This window comes from Eptatretus burgeri, chromosome 19 (assembly GCF_056783735.1).
Source record: "Eptatretus burgeri isolate ZD-2024b chromosome 19, Ebu_testis_v1, whole genome shotgun sequence".
Classification (NCBI taxonomy): Eukaryota; Metazoa; Chordata; class Myxini; order Myxiniformes; family Myxinidae; genus Eptatretus; species Eptatretus burgeri.
Window position 1 is genome coordinate 1641415 of NC_140979.1, and position 24470 is coordinate 1665884.

At 48.5% G+C, this 24470-nt stretch overlaps 1 protein-coding gene across 10 annotated transcripts in view; it reads left to right on the forward strand.

Annotated features, from left to right (window-relative positions):
- The window catches only part of LOC147008380 (uncharacterized), an 89049-nt gene that overhangs the window by 28373 nt on the left and 36206 nt on the right, over positions 1-24470 (forward strand). For 2 of the 10 annotated variants that reach the window (XM_085864731.1, XM_085864729.1), the window contains 3 exons: positions 10996-11118; positions 17125-17247; positions 17457-17582. The exons of 6 other annotated variants lie outside the window; for them this stretch is intronic. In XM_085864731.1, the coding sequence (XP_085720857.1) occupies positions 10996-11118; positions 17125-17247; positions 17457-17582 (372 nt within the window). Of the gene's footprint in view, positions 1-7312; positions 8546-9224; positions 9342-10995; positions 11119-17124; positions 17248-17456; positions 17583-24470 lie in introns of those variants that run through there. 2 more of the 10 variants (XM_085864733.1, XM_085864730.1) reach the window with 2 other exon arrangements.

Sequence of the window (24470 nt, forward strand, 5' to 3'; positions counted from 1 at the left end):
TTATGTCAAAATTCCCAATTTTCTAAGTTTTTGACCTTGTGTCCTTGACCTTGGGACGAAAATGGAAAATCGGACAACAACAAGTGTTCGATAATTCATTTTGCTATTCAAATACCGAAGAACCCATTCCATTCAGTCAATTCCCGAGGAGAAGATAGATTTTTAATCCGACTACCCCCTAAAAATGGCTATTTTTTCGGCGTGGCTCCACTCACAATGGGCGTAGCACAACCTCATCCAGGAAAACACAACTAGACATTGATATCGAACACATAACCAAGTTTCATCAAGATCGGATCAAAGTCCACGGAGTTATGCTCTGGACAGACAGACAGACACACAGACATAACGAATATAGTGGTCACTCTGACTGGCGCTCGTGAACAAATATTTATTTCCTGTTCATGTTGGCTTTATTTCGTATCCAAATTACTTTGAACATGCGAAGGAAACATTTGAGTGAAACAACTTGTTCAATCTTGCCAGTGTAATCCTGCTATGTTTCTTGGGATTTGCATGTGTATGCTCCCCTTGTGCGTTTCTGTGTGTGTGCTCTCCTACGATCCTCCACGGTGGATTCAAAAATGAAATAAATTATGGCTGGGATACAACTTCACCGATGACGTCATCGTCACTCTTGCACACCCCACGGGGAGTTGATGAATTGTGCCAAGTTGTGACATCGCCGACTGGGGATCCTCTGTCGTGCAAAGTATTTCCTTGACACACCTAAGCTCCTGACCACATATAAAGCTTTCATCCGCAGCCTGATGGAGTACTGCTCTCCCCTCTGGGCTGGAGCTCCCACCTCTCACCTTTCTCTGCTTCACGCTGTGAAAGCTGAGTCTTTGGGTCTCTCACTCTCAGTGCAGGCAGGTCGGTGGTCTTTCTGTCTTCTAATGTTTCCTCCTCAGCCTCGCCCCCCACACCCCTGCCCCACCCGCAATGTCTAAGATATCCCCCCTCCCCTCCATATTTCCAAAGGGCGCTTGAGGTCCGCCACCTTGTTTCAAACCTGACATTCCCTCATTGTAATCTGAACTTCCTTATTCTGAACTTAACATTCCCTCTTTCTATTGTAAACACCCTTCTTCGAAACCTGACATTCCCTCGTAATCTGAACTCCATTTTTTATCCCCCGCCGCGTGGCGGAAGGGGGATATTGTTGTCACCGGGTCGTCCGTCCGTCCGTCCGGCTGGCTGGGCGTCAACATTTATAGCTGTGAGTGCGATAACTCAAACTGTTCACCATATCGATTTGAAATTTGGGTCACACATGTACAACCTGAAAAGGAAGAACCCGATTGACTTTGGCCGTAACCGGATCCAAGATGGCCGACTGGGGCGACCATCTTGAAAAAAAGGTTTTTATGTAATAAATGGAAAACCGCTTATCTGATTTCAATTATTTTTCAATGGCGGGGGATTCCCCATCTCTGATGGTGTATTTTATTTTCTCAACCTGACATTCCCTCATTGTAATCTGGACCACCTTATTCCAAACCTGACATTCCCTCTTTCTATTCTAAACACTCTTCTTCTCATCCTGACATTCCTTAATTGTAATCTGAACTCCCTTATTCCAAACCTGACATTCCCTCTTTCTATTTTAAACACCCTTCTTCTAAACCTGACATTCCCTCATTGTAATCTGAACGCCCTTATTCCAAACCTGACACTCCCTCGTTATGATCTGAACTCCCTTATTCCAAACCTGACATTCCCTCTTTCTATTTTAAACACCCTTCTTCTAAACCTGACATTCCCTCATTGTAATCTGAACGCCCTTACTCCAAACCTGACATTTCCTCTTTCTATTTTAAACACCCTTATTCCAAACCTGACATTCCCTCATTGTAATCTGAACTCCCTGTTCCCATGCAAGTGCTGCCTTTGTCGGGATCAGAAAGTTCTGTCTCAGGTGCCGCTGATGTATCTCTTCCATGAGCCTGATCCTCTCAGTCTCTTTGAGCTTGACCACAAGTTTTGTGGCTTCGCTGAAGATCATGACGTCGGTGTCACGTTGGATTCCAACCAGCTCGTCCACATTGTTTTGTAACTCCTTGCAGTCCCGCTTCAGTTGTTCCTCCGATTCATCTCCGTTAATTCTCTCCGGGGTTTCTTCTCCACATTCACACAACAACACAACTCCAGAAGAGAACAAATACATATTTTACTGCGTTTTCTTTCAAAACCCACGTGGCAGGTCGAGTTGATGACACGATGTTGGTGGAATGTTGCATTGCATTGTCTTGCGTTACATTGTCTGGCGGCCACACCCCATCAGGGTGATTGCATTGTCTAGCGTTGCATTGTCTGGCGGCCCATTGCATTGCGTCGCGGCCACGCCCCACAGGCTGATTGCATTGTCTAGCGTTGCATTGTCTGGTGGTCCATTGCATTGTCGAGCGACCCCGCCGCAATCAGGTTGATTGCATTGTCTGGCGTTGCATTGTCTGGCGGCCCATTCCATTGTCAAGCGACCCCGCCCCCATCAGGCTGATTGCATTGTCTGGCTGCTAATTGCATTGTGTAGCTGCCCCCATCAGGCTGATTGACAGTCGTAGAATCTCCCACCCCTCTGATCCCTTCCTTGACAAAGGAATGCAATTTTGTGGAATCCTTTCAATCTACTAGTACGGGCCCGTAGAGCGGGCCCATAGGTGCGTGCCCGTAGGTAAGTGCCAGTATGTCCAGCCCTCTCTCGCCCCTCTCTCTTGCCCCCTCTCTCGCCCCCCTCTCTCGCCCCCTCTCTCGCGCCCCCTCTCTCGCCCCCCACTCACATCCCCCCTCTCTCGCCCCCCACTCTCACACCCCCTCTCTCGCCCCCTCTCTCTCACCCACCTCTCTCGCCCCCCTCTCTCTCCCCCTCTCTTGCCCCCTCCTATCCCCCCCTAGTCTCGCCCCCACTCTCATCCCCCCACTCCCGTCCCCCTCTTTCGCAGATATTGGTCGACAGATAAATGTCCGTAACTTGGGAACTGCTCGTCCGATTAATATCAAACCTCGAAAAGGCACATCCGCGGGTCCCCAGCAATATTCCTGGCAAGTTTCAATCAGATCGGACCGTCAATCGTACAAAAAATAAATAAATAAACGTTAATTGTGACGTGTTTAGTGACGTCATAGCACCGTGTCTTGTCATTGGTCGACAGATACATGGCCGTAACTTGGGAACCGCTCGTCCGATTGATATCAAACCTCGAAAAGGCACATCCGCGGGACCCCGGCAATATTCCACGCAAGTTTCAATCTGATCGGACTGGTGATCGTCTGGTTATTAATAATTTGGGAAACAAAATTGCATGATAAGGTGAGAAGGTGGAACAACACCTTCAGCTGCCATATATACACCTTTTCAACACTGAAAAAGCAGTAAAATGGCCATAACTTGGGAACCGCTCGTCCGATCGACTCAAACCTCGAAAAGGCACATCTGCGGGGCCCCGGCAATATTCCTGGCAAGTTTCAATCAGATCGGACCGACGGTTGTCGAGAAACGGCGGTCGCAGACAGACAGACAGACAGACACACAGATTGCTGGAATTATATATACATATATATATATATATATATATATATATATATATATATATATATATATATATATATATATATATATATATATATATATTGTTGCGAATTCGCGCCCGCCGGCGTGCGAACGGCCACGTAACTCGAATCGCGGCACATCGCCCACCGGACGGACAATTTTGTCGTGACCCTCTCGGACTAACGCCGGGAGCTAGTCACGGGTGGGGCTTTCGACCTCACCACGATCGTGCCAATCGGCCCCCCGCGTGGGATAGGGTTGTTCGCCAAATTCGACCAACCTAAGTACCCACGCGGAGGGTAGACCGGGCGATCGCACCTCGCCGCAGGTCGAATCCGGACACGGGCCACTTAAGCGACCTGTTCCGTACTATCGGGATAACCGAGCGGTGTTATCGTCGGCCTCGACGGTTCCGATTAATTATCGGGCGTATTAAGCCCACTACCAACCCTTTACGTGAAGCAAGATGGAGATTCAATAAAAGAAAAGACGAAGCGAAACGGGAAAACAGTTCAACATAATTCACATTTATTCCACGGCACACGGAGAGCACACATATACAATTACAACAATTATGCACCTACAGCAAATGCTACAATAGAAACACAACAATGCAGATCTACTATCGACTACGCGAGCACACAGCAACACTTACACAGTTTTACTTTACTGACGGCGCCAACAACACATTTACTCAAAAGCAAAAGAAAAGGGCCACCCTCAAAGACAAGGGGGCAGACGGGGCCTGTGGGCCAATATTTGCGCGGGACCTGAAAGAGCGGTCAGGTCCGCGAGACCGGGTGGATCCTACCCGTGTCTTTGTGATGAGCCGCCAATGTGGCCGCCAAATCACATTTATTCCCTCCAAACAACGGGTTTGGGGCTAACTACACATGTACTTAAGAGATATCTCACCTACGGGACCTGAATGGTGGTTTGCGAATTTCCACAGCCGTTACAATATATACATATATATATATATATATATATATATATATATATATATATATATATATATATATATATATATGTATGTATGTGTATATATTGTTGCTGATTCGCGCCCGCCGGCGTGCTGACGGCCACGTAACTCGAATCGCGGCACGTCGCCCACCGGACGGACAATCCAGTCGTGACCCTCTCGGACTAACGCCGGGAACCAGTCACGGGTGGACTTTTCGGTCCCACCGCGATCGAGCCAATCAGCCCCCGCGTGGGATAGGGTTGCTCGCCGAATTCGACCTACCTAAGTACCCACGCGGAGGGTAGACCGGGCGATCGCACCTCGCCGCAGGTCGACTTCGGACACGGGCCACTTAAGCGACCCGTTCCGTACTATCAGAATAACCGAGCGGTGTTATCGTCGACCTCGACGGTTCGATTAATTATCGGGCGTATTCAGCCCACTACCAACCCTTTACGTGAAGCAAGATGGGGATTCAATAGAGGAAAAGACGAAGCGAAGCGGGAGAACAGTTCAACACTAAAGCACATTTATTCGCGGCACACGGGAAGCACACATATACAATTCCACCAAAAGCACACAGAAAAGAAAAACACAATTCCATTTACACAAAAAGCAAATATAAAAGCGAAAACACAATGCAGAGCTAATACCGACTACCGAGCACACGGCAACACTTATACAATTCTACTTCACAGACGGCGCCGACAACACATACCCAAAACCAAGGAAAAGAATACCCTCAAGGATGAGGCGGGCCTGAGGCCGAGACCGGGTCGCGCCTACCCGTCTGGTGATGAGACGCGGAGCGGCGATGGCGCCTCAACTCCGCGGGCCTCGCGGACAGTGTCTGGTAGGGGTGGGAAAGGGGCCCCCTTGGTCGCACTATCTCAGCGCGGGGGGAAACAGGAGGGGGTTGCTGATGCTCGGGGTATAGAGGATCTTTATTATCCCTGGTGTGCGTCTCCACCTCGGCCAGGTCGCGCTGTCGGCCTCCCTCGGGTGCAGCTCCCTGCACGACGCGAGCACCCCCTCGTCTGGTGTCGCCGCCTTTCCACAGCTCGTCCCCTCCGTTCCGACTCCAACGCACACGACGAGCAGCTCCACCGCCCGCGAAGTCTTGACCCTCTGCTTCCGACTCTCCTACTCTCCGCCTCTGGACTCTCCGACTCTCGACTCCTCTGACTGACGAACACGGTCCTTTTATCCCCCCGTAGCTTCGCCTTTGACCCCCTCCCTTTGACCTTTCACCTCGCTCCCCATTGGCCCGAGAAAAAGTGGGCGTGAAGGCTTTTTGATCCACAAATTTGCATATATCGATCGTCCTGGAGGCGGGGCCAAATCGCCCCTCGCTCACCGATTGGACGGCAAAAAGTGGGCGTGTGTCGTTTTTGATCCGTTTTTGAAGCACAAAATCCGTGATTTTGTACACGCTGTTCGACGCGCGCCCTGCACGAGTCCAACACCGGTACCCACAGCGGGGCAAGAACGGTGGCGATGCTACGGTTGCGAGGTGTGACGTGAAGGTCGTGGCGGTTGTGGTGAAGCGGTGGTTGTGGTTGTAATCATGGCGGTTGGTCCAAAATAAAGATAGTAAAAGAAAAACGGCTATCCTGAAGAGTCGCAGCACGCATAAATGACATGTATTCCCACTAGACAACGGGTTTGGACCTAACTACACATGTACTTACCGAGATACCTCACCTAAGGGACCTGAATGGTGGTTTGCGAATTTGGTAACCACAACAATATGTATATACCAAGTCGTATAACACCAGGGGGTTGACTCAACCTTCCGAGGTTGGCGGAATGAGTACCAATGTACTGGGCCGGTGTATACCCCGGTTAAAATAGGTGTACCAGATCCCTGTGTCGTAAGAGGCGACCAGGGTTGCATCAGGAAGGGCATCCGGTGTAAAACATGTGCCAAATCACGATGCGGATCATTTGGATGATCCGCTGTGGCGACCCCTAACGGGAGCAGCTGAAAGAAGAAGATATATATATATATATATATATATATATATATATATATATATATATATATATATATATCCATATATATTTATATTAATACTGAAGGACCAATTTTGTGCTCCTCCGAGCGGTCGTGTCACGTTTTTCTCGGTACTGTGACCTGGACTGAAAGAAACTTCGTACCTGTAACAGTGCATCGCACATAGTGGCAATAGTCAACTTTCAACTCTGAAGCAGAATAAACACTTTTTATTTCGTTGAGATGGGGGCGAGGAGTGAAAAGGTGGGGGGGCAAGGTAAGGAAATTTTTGGGCGGAGGAAAGCAAATTGAAAGCGGGAGACGAGGGGGAATGGGGCGGGGGCTGGGTTGAATGAGGCGGAGTTGAGTGTGAGGGGATGGACAAGGGGTGGGGGCCCGGGGGCAAGTGGGGCGGGGAATCAAAAGACGGGGGCGGGGAGTGAAGAGGCGGGGCTGGGATAATTACATTTTTGGTTGGCAGAAAGCAGATTGAACGGGGCAGGGGCGTGGTGGGGGAATGGGGCAGGGGCGGGGGAAGAGTAGGCGGGGGCAAGCACACCCTGTCAAGTCCATGTCCCTCGAGTGTGTGTGAGCTGGTGAGGGTGGTTGAATGAACAGAATCCGTCTGTGACGGGGTTTCAGCTCGTATATGTATATGTATGTATGTGTATATATATATATATATATATATATATATATATATATATATATATATATATATATATATATATATATATATATATATATATATATATGTATCGGGCGTATAAAAAATAGTGTGGTAGATAAAAACATTGGAAAGGAAAAAATAACTTGCACCAAAAATTTAAACATTTTCACGCTCACACCGGGGGTATCGCTATAGCTCTCTGTTCTTCGAACTGGCGAGCTAGAAATGACAAACGGGCCCTGATGGGTCTCATTGTTCTTGTTCAGCGATGATGTCCCAAAGTCTAATGAGTGTGATCGGATGAGGGATTCTCCACACGTGACTGGTCGCTCATTGATTGGTTTTTATTTCTATCTTGGTGGATCTTTTTGAGTATTTATGTTCTGTTGAGACAATGGAGTGTCCGGGCCATCCCTACTTTCGAAGTTTACCGATTTCTTGATATTCATCACAAGTTCAGGTCCAGCCTTGTAGACCATTGCAGTTGGAAAAGGACTGAACGTCACATTGAGTGGTTGCTTCGCGATGCGGCACCCCCGCGTGACAATGACAGCCGTTCACAGTGACGTCACATTCCCACGGAAATCAAATTTTCACAAATATCGATGAAGACTCACGGATGAAGGAAATGTCGAAAGCTGTCACTAAACTTTTTAACGTTGATCATAAAAAGAAAATCATAAATATTAAAACAAGGAGAAAAATATTATTATTAATGACGCAGTGAAGTGATTCGGGTTATGAAACAGACATCTGTGTTGTTCGTGGATCCGAGGAGAAGAATTCCTTCCGTTCCTCCACGTTTCAACCAATCAAAACGACGAATCGCTTTTCCTCCTTGGTCATTACCATCCCTCAGAGGTTATCGCCACCCTCCACGACTTTGACCAATCAAAGCTCGTTCTGATCCAGAGCTTGTCAGAATGCAGCACGAGGTACATGGCCGAACGTGATTGGTCCAATGGTATCACGTGCCGCCGAGGATTCGCGATGCAGCATGAGGTGCATCACGAACTTGATTGGTCCAGTCTTGTTTGCTGGAATCCTCGTGCATAACACACGTGGTGTTCTTTGACCAATCAGGAGCAGTGCGGTTGCAGTGTCGTTTGCTTCAGCTCGATTCGTCTTGTCCAGCTCGTTGTGTTTTCGTTTTTTTTTTCTTGTTGAATCTGTGAGGAGATTATTTTTTTCTTTCTTGTTGAATCTCAGGTTTCGTGTTTTTCTCGAGCATCTTCACCCTTGTTCTCTTGAATGGTTCTGTGGCCTCTCATTGTCTCCTTCCAGCACAAGGGATGTTTTCCCGAATAATGTGGTTGGGATATTTCTCCTTTGTAATCCACCTGGTTTTCGTTTTGGGTTTCAGTGAGTTCCGTCATTCCATGTGCTCGTGGTGTGTTGTGCTCTCCGGGTGTGCGCTGAACTCCCACACCCGCGTGGGACGAGAGTGGTTCTGGTTGTGCGAATTCGGATTCTTATTACTCATGACCTTGAGTGCCCTCACACACACACATACACACATACAGACACACATACACACACACATACACACTCACACACACACACATACACACATACACACACACATACACACACATACACACACACATACACACACTCACACACATACACACATACACACACACACATACACACATACACACACACACACACACACACACACACATACACACATACACACACACACATACACACATACACACACACACACACACACACATACACACACTCATACACACACACACACACACACTCACACACACACATACACACATACAGACACATCCACTTACACACACATACACACACACACACACACATGCATACACATACACATACTTACACGCATATACACACACACATACACACACACACACACACACACACACACACACACACGTACACACACACACACACACACACATACACACATCCTCTGCAGATTTTGATGGAGTTTTACATCTTGATGGAATATTTTAATTGGACGTTAAAAGCTGAAACATGAACTTTGACCTTTGTGTAGATTTTCCTTGTGATGAGAAGACCCACTTCCAATGTCAAAGTGGGGACTGTGTGACTGCATCCTGGCGTTGTGACGGCCGATCTGACTGTGGCGATGGAAGTGATGAAGAAGATTGCCGTAAGTGGACGTTCACTGAAGGAAACTTTGTTTTGTGGTTTGGATGGAACCCAGTTTTGATTGTTATCCTCATGAAGTGGCCGAACAGATCGAGGCGAAACTTTACACATGTGACGTCAGAAGTCAGATAGTTTGACAGCCTTATTGGATTGATGAAAAATATTAAATAATGTTTTCTTTGGAACCGCTTCACCAATTGATGTGAAACTTCACAAATGTGATCCAGTCGTGTCGTGAATGGGGAACACATGTTTTTAATTTAAACTTGATAAGAGCATGGTCTGGCAGGCAGAATTATTTAATTTTTTCATCTGTGTTCTTTTTTTTTCTTTTTTTTATAAGGCTCACTTGGCTGTGCTTGGATGGTTTGAGGGAAGAGGAGTCGAATCTGAAATATGAATCCGATCCACGTTCCTCCTGATGATTTCATCTTTGCTTTTTGCTTCAATGTTTTTGATGTGGAACAACGAAGCATTTCTCCAAAATACGTCAACGAATCAAGTCGTGGGCACGAAATGGGTTGCCAGTTTGTAAAGAGCAAGGCAGGGTGCCAGGACTGGATATAAAACACACAAGATGTCCATTGGAATGTTCTAACTTGCTATTTCTGTTGAGGTTCAAAGTGTCATCTCATAAATAAAATTTGTCGTCTGTCTGTATGTTCACGTTTTTTGCAAAGACCGCTGGGCTGGCAACCACCACATTTAGCACACAGACCAAGTCTGATCCAGGGATTGTCCTCAGGGTATTTTCACCCACCACCTCAACCTTTACACACACTTAAGAACCCAAAGATCCCAAAGACCTCTTGAGATCCCAAACACCCTTTAAGACAATTTGGAGCCTGAAGGCCCTTAAATTCCCCAAAACCTTTTGAGACCACAAAAACCCATAAGACCTTGAAGATCCTTAGACCCATAAGACCATTACGACTCGGTCCATGCGTGAAGCCATCTGTGAAGCCATGTGACGATATGTGTATGAATTACATCAGTTGCATCCTGACCACACATACATCTATTAATTGTGTACTATTGCAATGTATGCTTGTTGATTTAATGGTAGATTGGTAGGTTTGGGACACGAGAGTCCTGAGTTCAAATCCTGCTTTGCTGTTCAATTAATACCAGCTGGGGTTGACTCAGCCTGTCATCCTTCTGAGGTCAGCAACCTGAGTACCAGCTTGTTGGGATGATTGAGCTGTTCAAGTATCCTGTGTTGAAGTGGTGACCCGTCCAGTACAGGAGACTACTTTGGCAGCACTGATGCTCTCTGCAGAGTATGATCCCAATGGATTGGATTGGATTCTGATTACTGCAATGAAGGACTGTACCGATTTGGTCTTCCATTTGGATTGATTTATTTTAATCTCAATCTAAATTAAATTGAATAAGAATAAAAAAAACTTCATGGGTGACTGTCAGGTATCCCATTAAAGCGGCACGGCTTAGTACCCTGGCTTGGTACCCAGCTTGGTACCTGGCTTGGTACCCGGTCATCACTGCCAGCAGTTATAAAATGGTAGTTATGATTACATCTCTTCTTAACTACGGAACACAACAGTGCACAAATACCACACAACACAATTCCTGGTGAGGGTGTGCAATCTCTGATTGATATTTTTCTTGTTTTCTTTTTGTTGTGGATTACGCAGCTTCTCAATCCTGTCTGCCTCATGATTTTGTTTGTGGTGGAGGTGAATGCTTACCTTCAAATTGGGTTTGTGATGGAGATTTGGACTGCACTGACCGATCTGATGAAGATCCAGAAACCTGTGGTGAGTTCAAATACTGTATTATATTCTAATATGGAGTTTAATCATCCCATATTTTTCGTAAAGCAAATTGTTACGAATTTCACCGGTTCGACACCACGCACGACCGCTTGCGGCCCCAACCGCAGTCGAGCGTCCGCCGAAAATCGGTATTCACTTGGAGCTTCCGGACAACTCCGGAAACCTGCAACGGATGCCTTAACGCACCATAAACTGCCAATCTTCTGTCCACGCGGCACAGGGTTTATCACCGAATCTCGAGATACCTAATTATCCGCGCACATAGAATTACCGAGAATTTATACCTCGACGGAACTCGTACGGAAACGAGCCGCTTAGTGCGCTCGTTCCGTGTGCGATGCCGAGCGGTTTTAATCAATAAGTTCCGTCGGACCAAATGACCACTTTTATTGGCTTTAACAGCCTGCTAATTTCCCGAACGCGCCGTGGAAGTCAATGGGAGGAAATGGACGCAACGAGCAGTTTTACATTCAAACAACGTGGCATTCATTAAACAAGCAAGCATTCAATGGGGGAAAGGGACATGACATGAGCAAAGCCTGCAGCCGATGACTATTCACTGATGTACAGACATGCACTTAAATCTGCTTATAATTAAAAGAAAGTAGAAATCTACTTTCTACTTATAAAGACAAGGCGCCACAGGACACTTTCACACAAAACCCAGAAAAGGAACGGGCCCGTGAGCCTTTATTCCAACTCGGAGCCTGGATGACCGAAGGCTCACAAGAGGCCGTGCAGGTTACCTGGCAGCCCCTTGTGACGGCTCGAAGGTGTTCGGGTCGGTGACCCCTGGTGTCTCTGCTTGGCCCTTGTGTCGCAACGTGCCATTCGCTTGAGCGGCTTGAGCAGCTGGGGGAGCGGCTTGAGTGGCTGCTTGGTTCCCCTCGGTGGTCCGGCTCTCGTCGGGGCCTTTTGTCGGGCGCGGCCGGTGACGCTTTCGGAGGAGTGAACGGGTCCTTGGCTCTTTTAAAGTTGATGCTCTTTATTGACCCATCCACTACCTCAGCGACGCTGCTCGACTGCCGTCAGGGTCGTTTTCCCAGACCACCAAGCTCCGCCGCTGCCGCTGGCTGTCCTTGCCCGGACTCCGACGACTCGCTGGACTGCACCGCAGCTGGCACTTTGGCTTCTCCTCCCGACTGGCACTGACTTCGGAAGCCTTGACTGGCACTGCTCGCCCGGCGACGACTTCTCTCCACAGCTCTGACTACTGCTCTCTCCGGGCGAGCTCCGCCTTTTGTAGGTGGGGGCGAGCTGCCCCTTGAACTCTCACCGGAGGCTGGGCCCCACCCACTCTTCACCTCCGACCTCTCACCCTTCCAAAGCCTCACTGGAAGCCCCATGTGTCCGACGTCACTCGGTGGTTTCGGGGAAGCCGTCCTGTGATCCATATATGCAAATCGGCTCGCGTTGTTTTTTCAGGAGATGATGGTTGGTGTTGTTTATTCGCGTTTGGAGGAGATGATGGTTGCGATGTTTGTTCGCGTTGTAGGAGATGGTTGGCGTGGAGATGGCGTTGTTCGTCGAGGAGATGGCTGTGTTGCGATGTTTTAAAATAAAAGAAAGTAAAGAATAATGACTCCCTCAAAGATTCACAGCCCTTTACACATCGGTGGGGGGGATCCTAACCTGAAACACATACTTATCGAAATAACTGATCTTCGGGGAACCTGAATGATGTTCTGTGAATTTCCACAACCGCTTAATCAATTCCACAACCGCATACATCTATTTTCTTTGGAACCGCTTAATCAATTGATGTAAAACTTCACGAATGTCATCTCGTCATGATGGGGAACACATGTTTTAAATTTCAACTTGATCGGACGCATGGTCTGGCAGCCAGAATTATTTAGTTTTTTGATGTGGGTTCTTGTTCCTTTTTTTTTTCAAATAAGGCTCACTTGGCTGTGCTTGGATGGGTTGAGGGTGGAGGAGCAGCATCTGAAATGTGAATCCTATCAAGGTTCCTCCTGATGACTTCATCTTTGCTTTTTGCTTCAATGTTTTTGATCTGGAACAACGAACCATTTCTCTGCAGGAGGAAATGCTGTTGTGGGGCTGAGTTTCGGCGGCGAGCACGACCGCGAGATGGAGCAGTAGAGTCAGCTACACTGATCACCCGGAATTTATAGGTTGTCACCCCGGATAACTCCGGTCCCTTATCGGACCGAAGGTCGCCAATCGGTCGACCGCGTGGGATAGGGTCGATTGACAATTTCCATTTTCCTAAATACCCATGTCGTCCAAACTACTGGGGAAATTCACCCTCGCGGAGCTCGAGCGGAATGAGCCGTTAGCGTGCTCGAACCGTGCGTAACCCGAGCGGATGGTTACCGAGGTTACAATTTGCCGCTTCCCAATTTCCCAACACGCACCGTGCTAAACCAATGAAAGAAGCACAGAAACGAGCTGAAACATTTAACAGGGGATTTATTTATAAAGTGGGCAAGGGAACACACAAGCGCAGAGTTAAACCGACTGTAAGAAATGCATTCAATGTACAAGCAAACACAGCCACTTCACAGTTTCTACTTGTAGACGGGGCCCAAGGACACACCCGCACACACAAATACCCCAAAAGAAGATGGACCTCGAGGTCTTTATTGAAGGTTCCCAGCTCGAGGAAAGATGAGCTGGAAACCAGAGCTATCTTGGACCTTCCTGCCTCGTGCAGCCCTTGACGATCCGGCTCGGCAGGACTTGAACCCGCAGCTTGATGCCGCCGCAAGCACCGGGTATGGAGGGCAATGTCGGGCTCCATCACGCTCCTTCGGCAAGCGATGAGACCAGAAGCCAGCGACGAGACGAGACCAGAAGCCAGCGACCATACGAGACCAGAAGCCAGCGACGAGACGAGACCAGAAGCCAGCGACCAGACGAGCCAGAAGCCAGCGACGAGACGAGACCAGAAGCCAGCGACGCGACGAGACCAGAAGCCAGCGACCAGACGAGACCAAAGCCAGCGACGAGACGAGACCAGAAGCCTGCGACGAGACGAGACCAGAAGCCAGTGACGAGACGAGACCAGAAGCCAGCGACGAGACGAGACCAGAAACCAGTGACCAGACGAGACGAGAAGCCAGCGACGAGACGAGACCAGAAGCCAGCGACCAGACGAGACCAGAAGCCAGCGACGAGACGAGAGCAGAAGCCAGCGACGAGAAGAGACCAGAAGCCAGCGACCAGCCGAGCCTAGATGCCAGCGACGAGACGAGACCAGAAGCCAGCGACCAGACGAGACTAGAAGCCAGCGACGAGACGAGACCAGAAGCCAGCGACGAGACGAGACCAGAAGCCAGCGACCAGACGAGACCAGAAGCCAGCGACCAGACTAGACCAGAAGCCAGCGACCAGACGAGACCAGAAGCCAGCGACGAGACGAGACCAGAAGCCAGCGACCAGACGAGACTAGAAGCCAGCGACGAGACGAGACCAGAAGCCAGCGACCAGACGAGACCAGAAGCCAGCGACCAGACTAGACCAGAAGCCAGCGACCAGACGAGACCAGAAGCCAGCGACGAGACGAGACCAAAGCCAGCGACGCGACGAGACCAGAAGCCAGCGACGAGACGAGACCAAAGCCAGCGACGCGACGAGACCAGAAGCCAGCGACGAGATGAGACCAGAAGCCAGCAACGAGATGAGACCAGAAGCCAGCAACGAGACAAGACCAGAAGCCTGCGACGAGACGAGACCAGAAGCCAGTGACGAGACGAGACCAGAAGCCAGCGACGAGACGAGACCAGAAGCCAGCGACGAGATGAGACCAGAAACCAGTGACCAGACGAGACTAGAAGCCAGCGACGAGACGAGACCAGAAGCCAGCGACCAGACGAGACCAGAAGCCAGCGACGAGACGAGAGCAGAAGCCAGCGACGAGAAGAGACCAGAAGCCAGCGACCAGCCGAGACTAGATGCCAGCGACGAGACGAGACCAGAAGCCAGCGACCAGACGAGACTAGAAGCCAGCGACGAGACGAGACCAGAAGCCAGCGACCAGACGAGACCAGAAGCCAGCGACCAGACTAGACCAGAAGCCAGCGACCAGACGAGACCAGAAGCCAGCGACGAGACGAGACCAAAGCCAGCGACGCGACGAGACCAGAAGCCAGCGACGAGACGAGACCAAAGCCAGCGACGCGACGAGACCAGAAGCCAGCGACGAGATGAGACCAGAAGCCAGCAACGAGATGAGACCAGAAGCCAGCGACCAGACGAAACCAGAAGCCAGCGACCAAACGAGACCAGAAGCCAGCGACGAGAAGAGACCAAAAACCAGCGACGAGACGACACCAGAAGCCAGATGACTGTGCCGTCCCGTCTATTTCTTCCCTCTTTTTCTTTGGGGCGGGGGGGGGGACGTGTCTCACTTCTCTGCATGCCTCATTCGCCGGGGGGGGGGAAATCGGTCGTCTATCCATGATTGGTCGGGGGGGGGGCGTTTCGGGGCGTCTCGATTCCACGCCCCCCAAAGAGGCTCTGGTTCTCTTGCAGCTCGCTCTGCGCCCATTGGACGACCGACGGCAAACTTGCTCGCATCTCCCTGATTGGTCGAGAGCCGCCGCAAGGTCCCTCCTTGAACTCCGCCCACTGCGGGCGCTGTGGCGTCGGGTTGAGGAAGCGAGGTGAAGGCGTGTTGTTGTTGTTATAAGTGTAAAAATCCTATCTATAGAATAACTTCGCAGCGCATGCACACTTAATCCCTATTAGACAGAGGGGAAAGGAGCAATCTATCCACATTTACTTATTGAAATAACTGAGCAATGGGGACCTGAATGTTGAGTGCTCATGGGTTTCAGATTCGTTACAATCTGTCAACAAATCAATTTGTGGGCACAAAATGGGTTGCCAGTTTGTAAAGAGCAAGGCAGGGTGCCAGACTGGATATAAAACACACAAGATGTTCATTGGAATGTTCTAACTTGCTATTTCTGTTGAGGTTCAAAGTGTCATCTCATAAATAAAAGTTGTCGTCTGTTCACCTTTTTTTGCAAAGCCCGCTTCACTGGCAACCACCACATTTAGCACACAGACCAAGTCTGATCCAGGGATTGTCCTCAGGGTATTTTCATTCACCACCTCAACCTTTACACACCCTTAAGAACTCAAAGACCTCTTGAGACCCCGAACACCCTTTAAGGCTATCAAGAGCCTGAAGACCCTTAAATACCCTAAAATCCTATGAGACCACAAAATCCCATAAGACCTTGAAGATCCTCAGACCCATAAGACCATTACGACTCCGTCCATGCGTGAAGCCATCTGTGACGCCATGTGACAATACGTGTATGAATTACATCAGTTGCACCCTGACCACACATACATCTATTAAGTGCATACTATTGCAATGTTTGTATGCCTGTTGTTGATTTAATGGTTAGATTGGTGGGTTTGGGACACGAGAGTCCTGAGTTCAAATCCTGCTTGGCCGTTCAATTAATACTAGCTGGGGTTGTCTCTGCCTGCCATCCTTCTGAGGTCAGCAACCTGAGTACCAGCTTGTTGGGATGATTGAGCTGTTCAAGTATCCTGTGTTGAAGTGGTGACCCGTCCAGGACAGGAGGCTACTTTGGCAGCACTGATTCTCTCTGCAGAGTATGATCCCAATGGATTGGATTGGATTCTGATGACTGTAATGAAGGACTGTACCGATTTGGTCTTCCATTTGCATTGATTTATTTTAATCTCATTCTAAATTAAGTTGAATATTCATAAAAACTTCATGGGTCAGGGTCAGGTGTCCCATCAAAGCAGCACTCCTTGGTACATGGATTGGTACCCAGCTTGGTACCCGGCTTGGTTCCTGGCCGGCTTGGTACCCGGTCATCAATGCCAGCAGTTATAAAATGGAAGTTCTGATTACATCTCTTATTAACTACGTAACACACCATTGCACAAACACCACACAACACAATTCCTGGTAAGGGTGTGCAATCTCTGATTGGTATTTTTCTTGTTTTCTTTTTGTTGTGGATTACGCAGCTTCTCACACCTGTCCGCCTCATTATTTTGTTTGTGGTGGAGGTAAATGCTTACCTTCAAATTGGGTTTGTGATGGAAAGGTGCACTGCTCTGACCGATCTGATGAAGCTCCAGAAACCTGTGGTGAGTTCAAGTACTGTTTTATATTCTAATATTGAGTTTAATTATCCCATATTTTTCGTTAAGCATATTAACATGACCGCTTTTTTGGTGCTCTGACTATCTTTGAGCTCATCGGCCTGGTTTTCCCACCTTCATTACAAAAACAAAACAGACATGTGGTCTTATTTCAATAGTTGTGATGGCGATGCCTTACACTGCTTTTGTTTCAGACAATAGGAGCTGCCGTCCTGCGGAGTTTGCATGTGGTGGTCCGGTGACAAATCAATGTGTACCAAAGACTTGGCTGTGCGATGGGGACGAAGATTGCAATAACGGAGCCGATGAGATTGATTGTGGTAAAGACGCTGTGCATTCATTGGTTGAGGTTATTTCTGAAGCTGATTCCCGGTGCACGTTTACCATGGACTGTGAGGAGGTTTGGAAAACGTTTATGGGGGGCAGGGGGTTAATATGCCGGGAGTCCTTTTCCAGGTCGATGGTATGGGTTTGGGATGTAATATTTAAATGCTCTCTCGTGGTTTTATCGAGAACACGGCGGTGACAAAGAATACGTTTCTGTGTGGATGTGTTTTATCACGATTGGAATACCCTGCTATGCTGCCATTAATCCCCTAACACTTCCTTTACTTGCTCTTACACTGCCTTCCCTTCCCCTCATTCTGCCTTCCATTCCCCTAAGGTTGCCTTCTCTTCCCGTCACACTGCCTTCCCGCTGCCTCCCCCTTCCATCAGGCTACCTTCCCCTCCCCTGACGTTGCCTTCCCTTCCCTCCCCTCACACTGCCTTCTTTTCTCCTCATACTATCCTCCTCCGAAACCCTCTCCACCACCAGACAACTCTCTGGGGGTCGAGGAGAGGAACAGGGGTCAAAGAATGTGTGAATTGGACAAATGAAAGTTATTTGTTTGTTTTTCTTTGTTTTTATCAGTCAGAGCTGCTGCTCGGATCAATTCCACAATTCGTCTCTCAAGTTAACAAGAGATTTTCGAGGTTATCGTACGTGTGGAAATTAAATAAAGGCACAAACACTGGTGTGGATTTTTCCATGATTGAAGGAAAACATCGTTCCTTCCGTTCCCCTTCCCTCACACTTAACTCCTCCAACCCCTCCTCCCCCCACACCCCCCCCCCTCTCCTCACGGACGTCTCTGGACGGTGTCCTGGCGTTGTTAATGTTTCGTATAACCCGTTTGAATATGATGTTTTAATGTTCCCAATTTCACTCAATCCTGTACTAATGTCGGCATTCGAGGATCATACCCACCCCCCCACCCCCCTCTTTCCCTCACGTCCTCCGATCAAACGCACGTCCAGAACACCCCCTTCCCTCCCCACTACCTCCCTCTCTCTGTTTTATGAGACTCCTGGAGTGTGTAGTGATGTGTGGTGAGGCCTCGCTCTCCTCCACCCCTTCAGAGCTTTCCCCCATAATGGAGACCATGAATTGTGTTTAGTTCATTGTCATGATCTCATATTTATTCCAACATGTGCATTGACAGGTGAAGGTGAGCTTGCACCTGCACCACCGACTGACATTCCCAGGAAAACTCCCGGCGTGACATCGACAATGAAAGGTATCATGTTTACTTTTCCTCGGTTTAAAGGCTCGAATTGAAGTTTGTAAAATGTCTAACAGGAGCTTTTAATCCCTTTACTATTTGATTCACAGGTGAGACGACTCTTGCACCTGGCACCACGGGTGAGACGACTCTTGCACCTGGCACCACGAGTGAGACGACTCTTGCACCTGGCACCACGGGTGAGACGACTCTTGCACCTGGCACCACGAGTGAGACGACTCTTGCACCTGGCACCACGGGTGAGACGACTCTTGCACCTGGCACCACGGGTGAGACGACTCTTGCACCTGGCTCCACGAGTGAGACAACTCTTGCACCTGTGCGGAAAGTCGTACCTGCAACATCCAAGCCACCACGTATCACCATCCTCCCAATTCCCCACACAGGTTTGTAGTTTTGATTTGGGAGAACAGTATTGTTGTGGTTGACGAAATTCACAAACCACCATTCAGGTCCCTTCGGTGAGATATCTCTGTAAGTATATGTGTAGTTAGGCCCAAACCCGTTGTTTAGAGGGAATAAATGTCATTCATTCGGGCTGCGACCCTTCAGGATCGCCGTTTTTCTTTTACTATCTTTATTTTGGACCAGCCGCCATTACTACCACCACAACCACCACCAACCACGTCTCAACAGCCATCACACAACAACCACCAACCGCAACTCCGCTTCACAACCACAGCCACGACCCTTACCGTCACATCTCGCTCTCGCAACCATCGCATCACCGCCATTCCCGCGCCGCTTGTGGGCGCCGATCCTGGACTCGTGCAGGGCGCGCACCGAGCAGCGGCTGCAAAAACACCAGCCTTTCCGAAGAAATCGGATCAAAAACGATTCACGCCCACTTCTGTTCCGTCCTATCAGCGAGCGTGGGGCGATTTGGCCCCGCCTCCAGGTGCGTCGGAGTATGATCGCTATATGCAGATTCGCGGATCAAAAATCATTCACGCCCACTTTTCCTCTGTCCAATGGGGAGCCAGCCAGAGGTGAAGGGTCGAAGGTGAAGGAGCGAAGCCCCGGGGGCTATAAAGGGCCACGTTCGCTCGCCGAAAAGGCAGTTGAGTCAGTCAAGGAGAGTTGAGAAGAGAAGAGTCAGAGAAAGCAGTTGGACGGAGTTGGGGAGAGTTGGAGAGGTGGCGGCGGCGAAGGCAGTCGAGAGGGCGCTCGTGTCAGAGTCGGGGAGCTGCGGAGAGGGGAGGCCGGTAACGCGACCGAGGTCGCGGTGGAGACGCTCGTCGCGGGACCCAAGCCAGCGAGATATCCTCATTCCCCCGAGCATCAACAACCCCCTCCTGTTTCCCCCCGCGCTGAGACAGTGTGAAAAGGGGGCCCCGTTCCCACCCCATTTCCAGGCAGTGCCAGCAAGGCCCGCGGAGTCGGGGCGCCACCGCCATTTTGCGGCTCATCACCAGACGGGTAGGCTCGACGCGGTCTCGGCCCCAGGCCCGTCTGCCCCCCTCATCGTTGAGGGTGGTCCCTTTTTCTTTTGCTTTGAGTATATGTGTTGTCGGCGCCGTCTGTGAAGTAAAACTGTATAAGTGTTGCCGTGTGCTCGGTAGTCGGTAGTAGATCTGCATTGTGTTTCTCTTTTACATTTGCTTTTTGTGCAGAATTGTCGTGTCATTTTTACATTTGCTTTTGGTGTATAATTGTATATGTGTGCTTTCCGTTTGCCGCGGAATAAATGTGCTTTATGTTGAACTGTTTTTCCCGTTTCGCTTCGTCTTTTCCTTTATTGAATCTCCATCTTACTTCACGTAAAGGGTTGGTCGTGGGCTAAATACGCCCAATAATTAATCGAACCGTCGAGGTTGAAGATAACACCGCTCGGTTATTCCGATAGTACGGAACGGGTCGCTTAAAGTGGCCCGTGTCCGAAGTCGACCTGCGGCGAGGTGCGATCGCCCGGTCTACCCTCCCTGTGGGTACTTAGGTAGGTCGAATTTGGCGAGCAACCCTATCCCACGCGGGGGGCCGATTGGCACGATCGTGGTGAGGCCGAAAGGCCCACCCGTGACTAGTTCCCGGCGTTAATCCGAGAGGGTCACGACGGGATTGTCCGTCCGGTGGGCGACGTGCCGCGATTCGAGTTACGTGGCCGCTCGCACGCCGGCGGGCGCGAATCCGCAACAGTATGTTCATGGATTGTATTGACGTTTGATTTGCTTGTCCACACCATGTCGTTCTAACTCAATGACTGGACGATTGACGACTTTGGTTTTAATCATGTTTATAGTTTGCATTCCAATATTATTTATTTGTTTATTCGAGCTTCCACCCGTTATCCAACCTGCAGCATTTGCTGATGACATTTGGCAATGCATGAAACGAGCCATCCTTCACTCCCAGCATTCATTGCGTTCTTACTTTTCAGCTGAAGCTGCTCTTCAAGGAAAGGGAAACAACTCTTCTCCAGCAGCAGCTGCTGTAATTGTCCCACTACGTCAGTATATTTTGTTCCATCCTTGGCTCAGACAATTTCCATTGATTTGTCAATGTGCTTCCATTCAAGTGATCAATGAAATTTCACAGCTGATCTGAACAAACTGCTCCCCCAGTGCTTGTTCTGGCTTGTGCTGCTGGGTTCTACATTTTCCGCAACCGGCGGCTCCTGGAAGTCAAAACTGCACGGTTTGAGAACCCTGAATACATGAAGACTCCAGAAGGTGAAGAGTTTAAAATGGACCGTTCATCTACAGATGACTACACGTACCTTGATGTAATAAACGTTCTTTATTAATAAGGTTTATCAATACCTGTCAGGCACTTTTCTTTACATTTTGTTTTGTTTTCAGATGGCTGGAGTGAATGAAGAACAACACTGAAGATGCTGCAAGGTTGACCAAGTCGAACATTATGGTGTTTCTCTTTTGGCCTTTCGACTGTGAAATGTCACCGTCGACTCCCTGACCCTGGTTGTGAATTCTACTTGAATGTGAAACAACATCATTTTTTTATTATTTGTTAATTTTCGTGCCATTGAAATGTTCTGTAATTTCACCGGTGTTAGTTGTTTCACTAAACTCTGTAGAGTGGCCCGACAGGATCCTGCACTATTTGTACGAGTGTTTTAAAAAAAATTATCTATTTTTAAAATAAACAAGTCTGAAGATTACAATGGCTTACGAGCGGTACTTGACGATATAGATTGTTTCAGAAGTCAAGGATGAGACAATGTGATAATTTTTGACCAAGTTATAATTTAAAATTGTCATCCTCCCTCTCAAAGTTTGGGCGGTCGGATGATTTTTATGTCAAAATTCCCAATTTTCTAAGTTTTTGATCTTGTGTCCTTGACCTTGGGACGAAAATGAAAAGTCGCACAACGACAAGTTTTAGATCATTCGTTTTGCTTTTCAAATACCGAAGAACCCATTCCAGTCAGTCAATTCCCGAGGAGAAGATAGATTTTTAATCCGACTACCCCCGAAAAATGGCTATTTTTTCGGCGTGGCTCCACCCACAATGGGCGTAGCACGCCCTCATCCAGGAAAACACAACTTGACATTGATATCGAACACATAACCAAGCTTTATCAAGATCGGATCAAAGTCCACAGAGTCATGCTCTGGACAGACAGACGACAGACAGACAGACACACAGACATAACGAACATAGTGGTCACTCTGACTGGCGCTCGCGAACCAATATTTATTTCCTGTTCATGTTGGCTTTATTTCCTGTTATTGAACATATCCAGCTCAGAGCACTTGTCGAGCCATGCTACTAAACCCTGGCCAAAGTGTGAACAGAGTTATAATTTCTCATTTTTGGAGTTAATTTACATCCACATGGAAATTGTATTGATGTTTGCACTGCTGCTGCCAAATGTGATTGTCTTGACTCTGATTGTATCCAAATTACTTTGAACATCCGAAGGAAACATTTGAGTGAAACAATTTGTTCAATCTTGTCAGTGTAATCCTGCTGTTTCTTGGGATTTGCATGTGTATGCTCCCCTTGTGCGTTTCTGTGTGTTTGCTCTCCTCCGATCATCCACGGTGGATACAAAAATGAAATAAATTATGGCTGGGATACAACTTCACCGATGACGTCATCGTCACTCTTACACACCCTTACACTCTTACAACAACGTCACTCTTACAACACCCCACGGGGAGTTGATGACATATGCCAAGTTGATGACATCGCCGACTGGGGATCCTCTGTCATGCAAAGTATTTCCTTGACACACCTGAGCTCCTGACCACATATAAAGCTTTCATCCGCAGCCTGATGGAGTACTGCTCTCCTTTCATCCGCAGCCTGATGGAGTACTGCTCTCCCCTCTGGGCTGGAGCTCCCACCTCTCACCTTTCTTGGCTTCACGCTGTGGAAGCTGAGTCTTTGGGTCTCTCACTCTCAGCGCAGGCAGGTCGGTGGTCTTTCTGTTTTCTTACGTCTCCTCCCCAGCCTCGCCCCCACACCCCTGCCCCACCTGCACTGTCTGAGATATGTCCCCCCCCATATTTCCAAAGGGCGCTCAAGGTCCGTCACCTTGTTCCAAACCTGACATTCCCTCATTGTAATCTGAACTTCCTTATTCTGACCTTAACATTCCCTCTTTCTATTGTAAACACCCTTCTTCGAAACCTGACATTCCCTCGTAATCTGAACTCCATTTTTCTCAACTGACATTCCCTCATTGTACTCTGGACTTCCTTATTTCAAACCTGACATTCCCTCTCTATTCTAAACACTTCTCATCCTGACATTCCTTAATTGTAATCTGAACTTCCTTATTCCAAACCTGACACTCCCTCATTGTGATCTGAACTCCCTTATTCGAAACCTGACATTCCCTCTTTCTATTTTAAACACCCTTCTTCGAAACCTGACGTTCCCTCATTGTAATCTGGACTTCCTTATTCCAAACCTGACATCCCCTCTTTCTTTTCCAAACACTCTTCTTCTCATCCTGACATTCCTTAATTGTAATCTGAACTCCCTTATTCCAAACCTGGCACTCCCTCGTTGTGATCTGATCTCCCTTATTCCAAATCTGACATTCCCTCGTATTCTGAAGTCCCTGTTCCCATTCAAGTCCTGCCTTTGTCGAGATCAGGAAGTTCCGTCTCAGGTGCAGCTGATGTGTCTCTTCCATGAGCCTGATCCTCTCAGTCTCTGAGCTTGACCACAAGTTTTGTGGCTTCGCTGAAGATCATGACGTCGGTATCACGTTGGATTCCAACCAGCTCGTCCACATTGTTTTGTAACTCCTTGCAGTCCCGCTTCAGCTTGTTCCTCCGATTCATCTCCATTAATTCTCTCCGGGGTTTCCTCTCCACATTCATGTAACAACACAACTCCGGAAGAGAACAAAAACATCTTTTACTGCGTTTTCTTTCACAACCCACGTGGCAGGTCGAGTTGATGACACGATGTTGGTGGAACGTTGCATTGCATTGTCTTGCGTTGCATTGTCTGGCGGCCCATTGCATTGTCTAGCGACCCCGCTCCCATCAGGCTGATTGCATTGTCTAGAGGCCCCGCCCCCATCATGCTGATTGACAGTCGTAGAATCTCCCACCCCTCTGATCCCTTCCTTTCCAAAGGATTGCAATTTTGTGGAATTCTTTCAATCTATTAATATTTCGATCAGTTTACAATTCCCCACGATAAAATACACGAGGTTAGTTT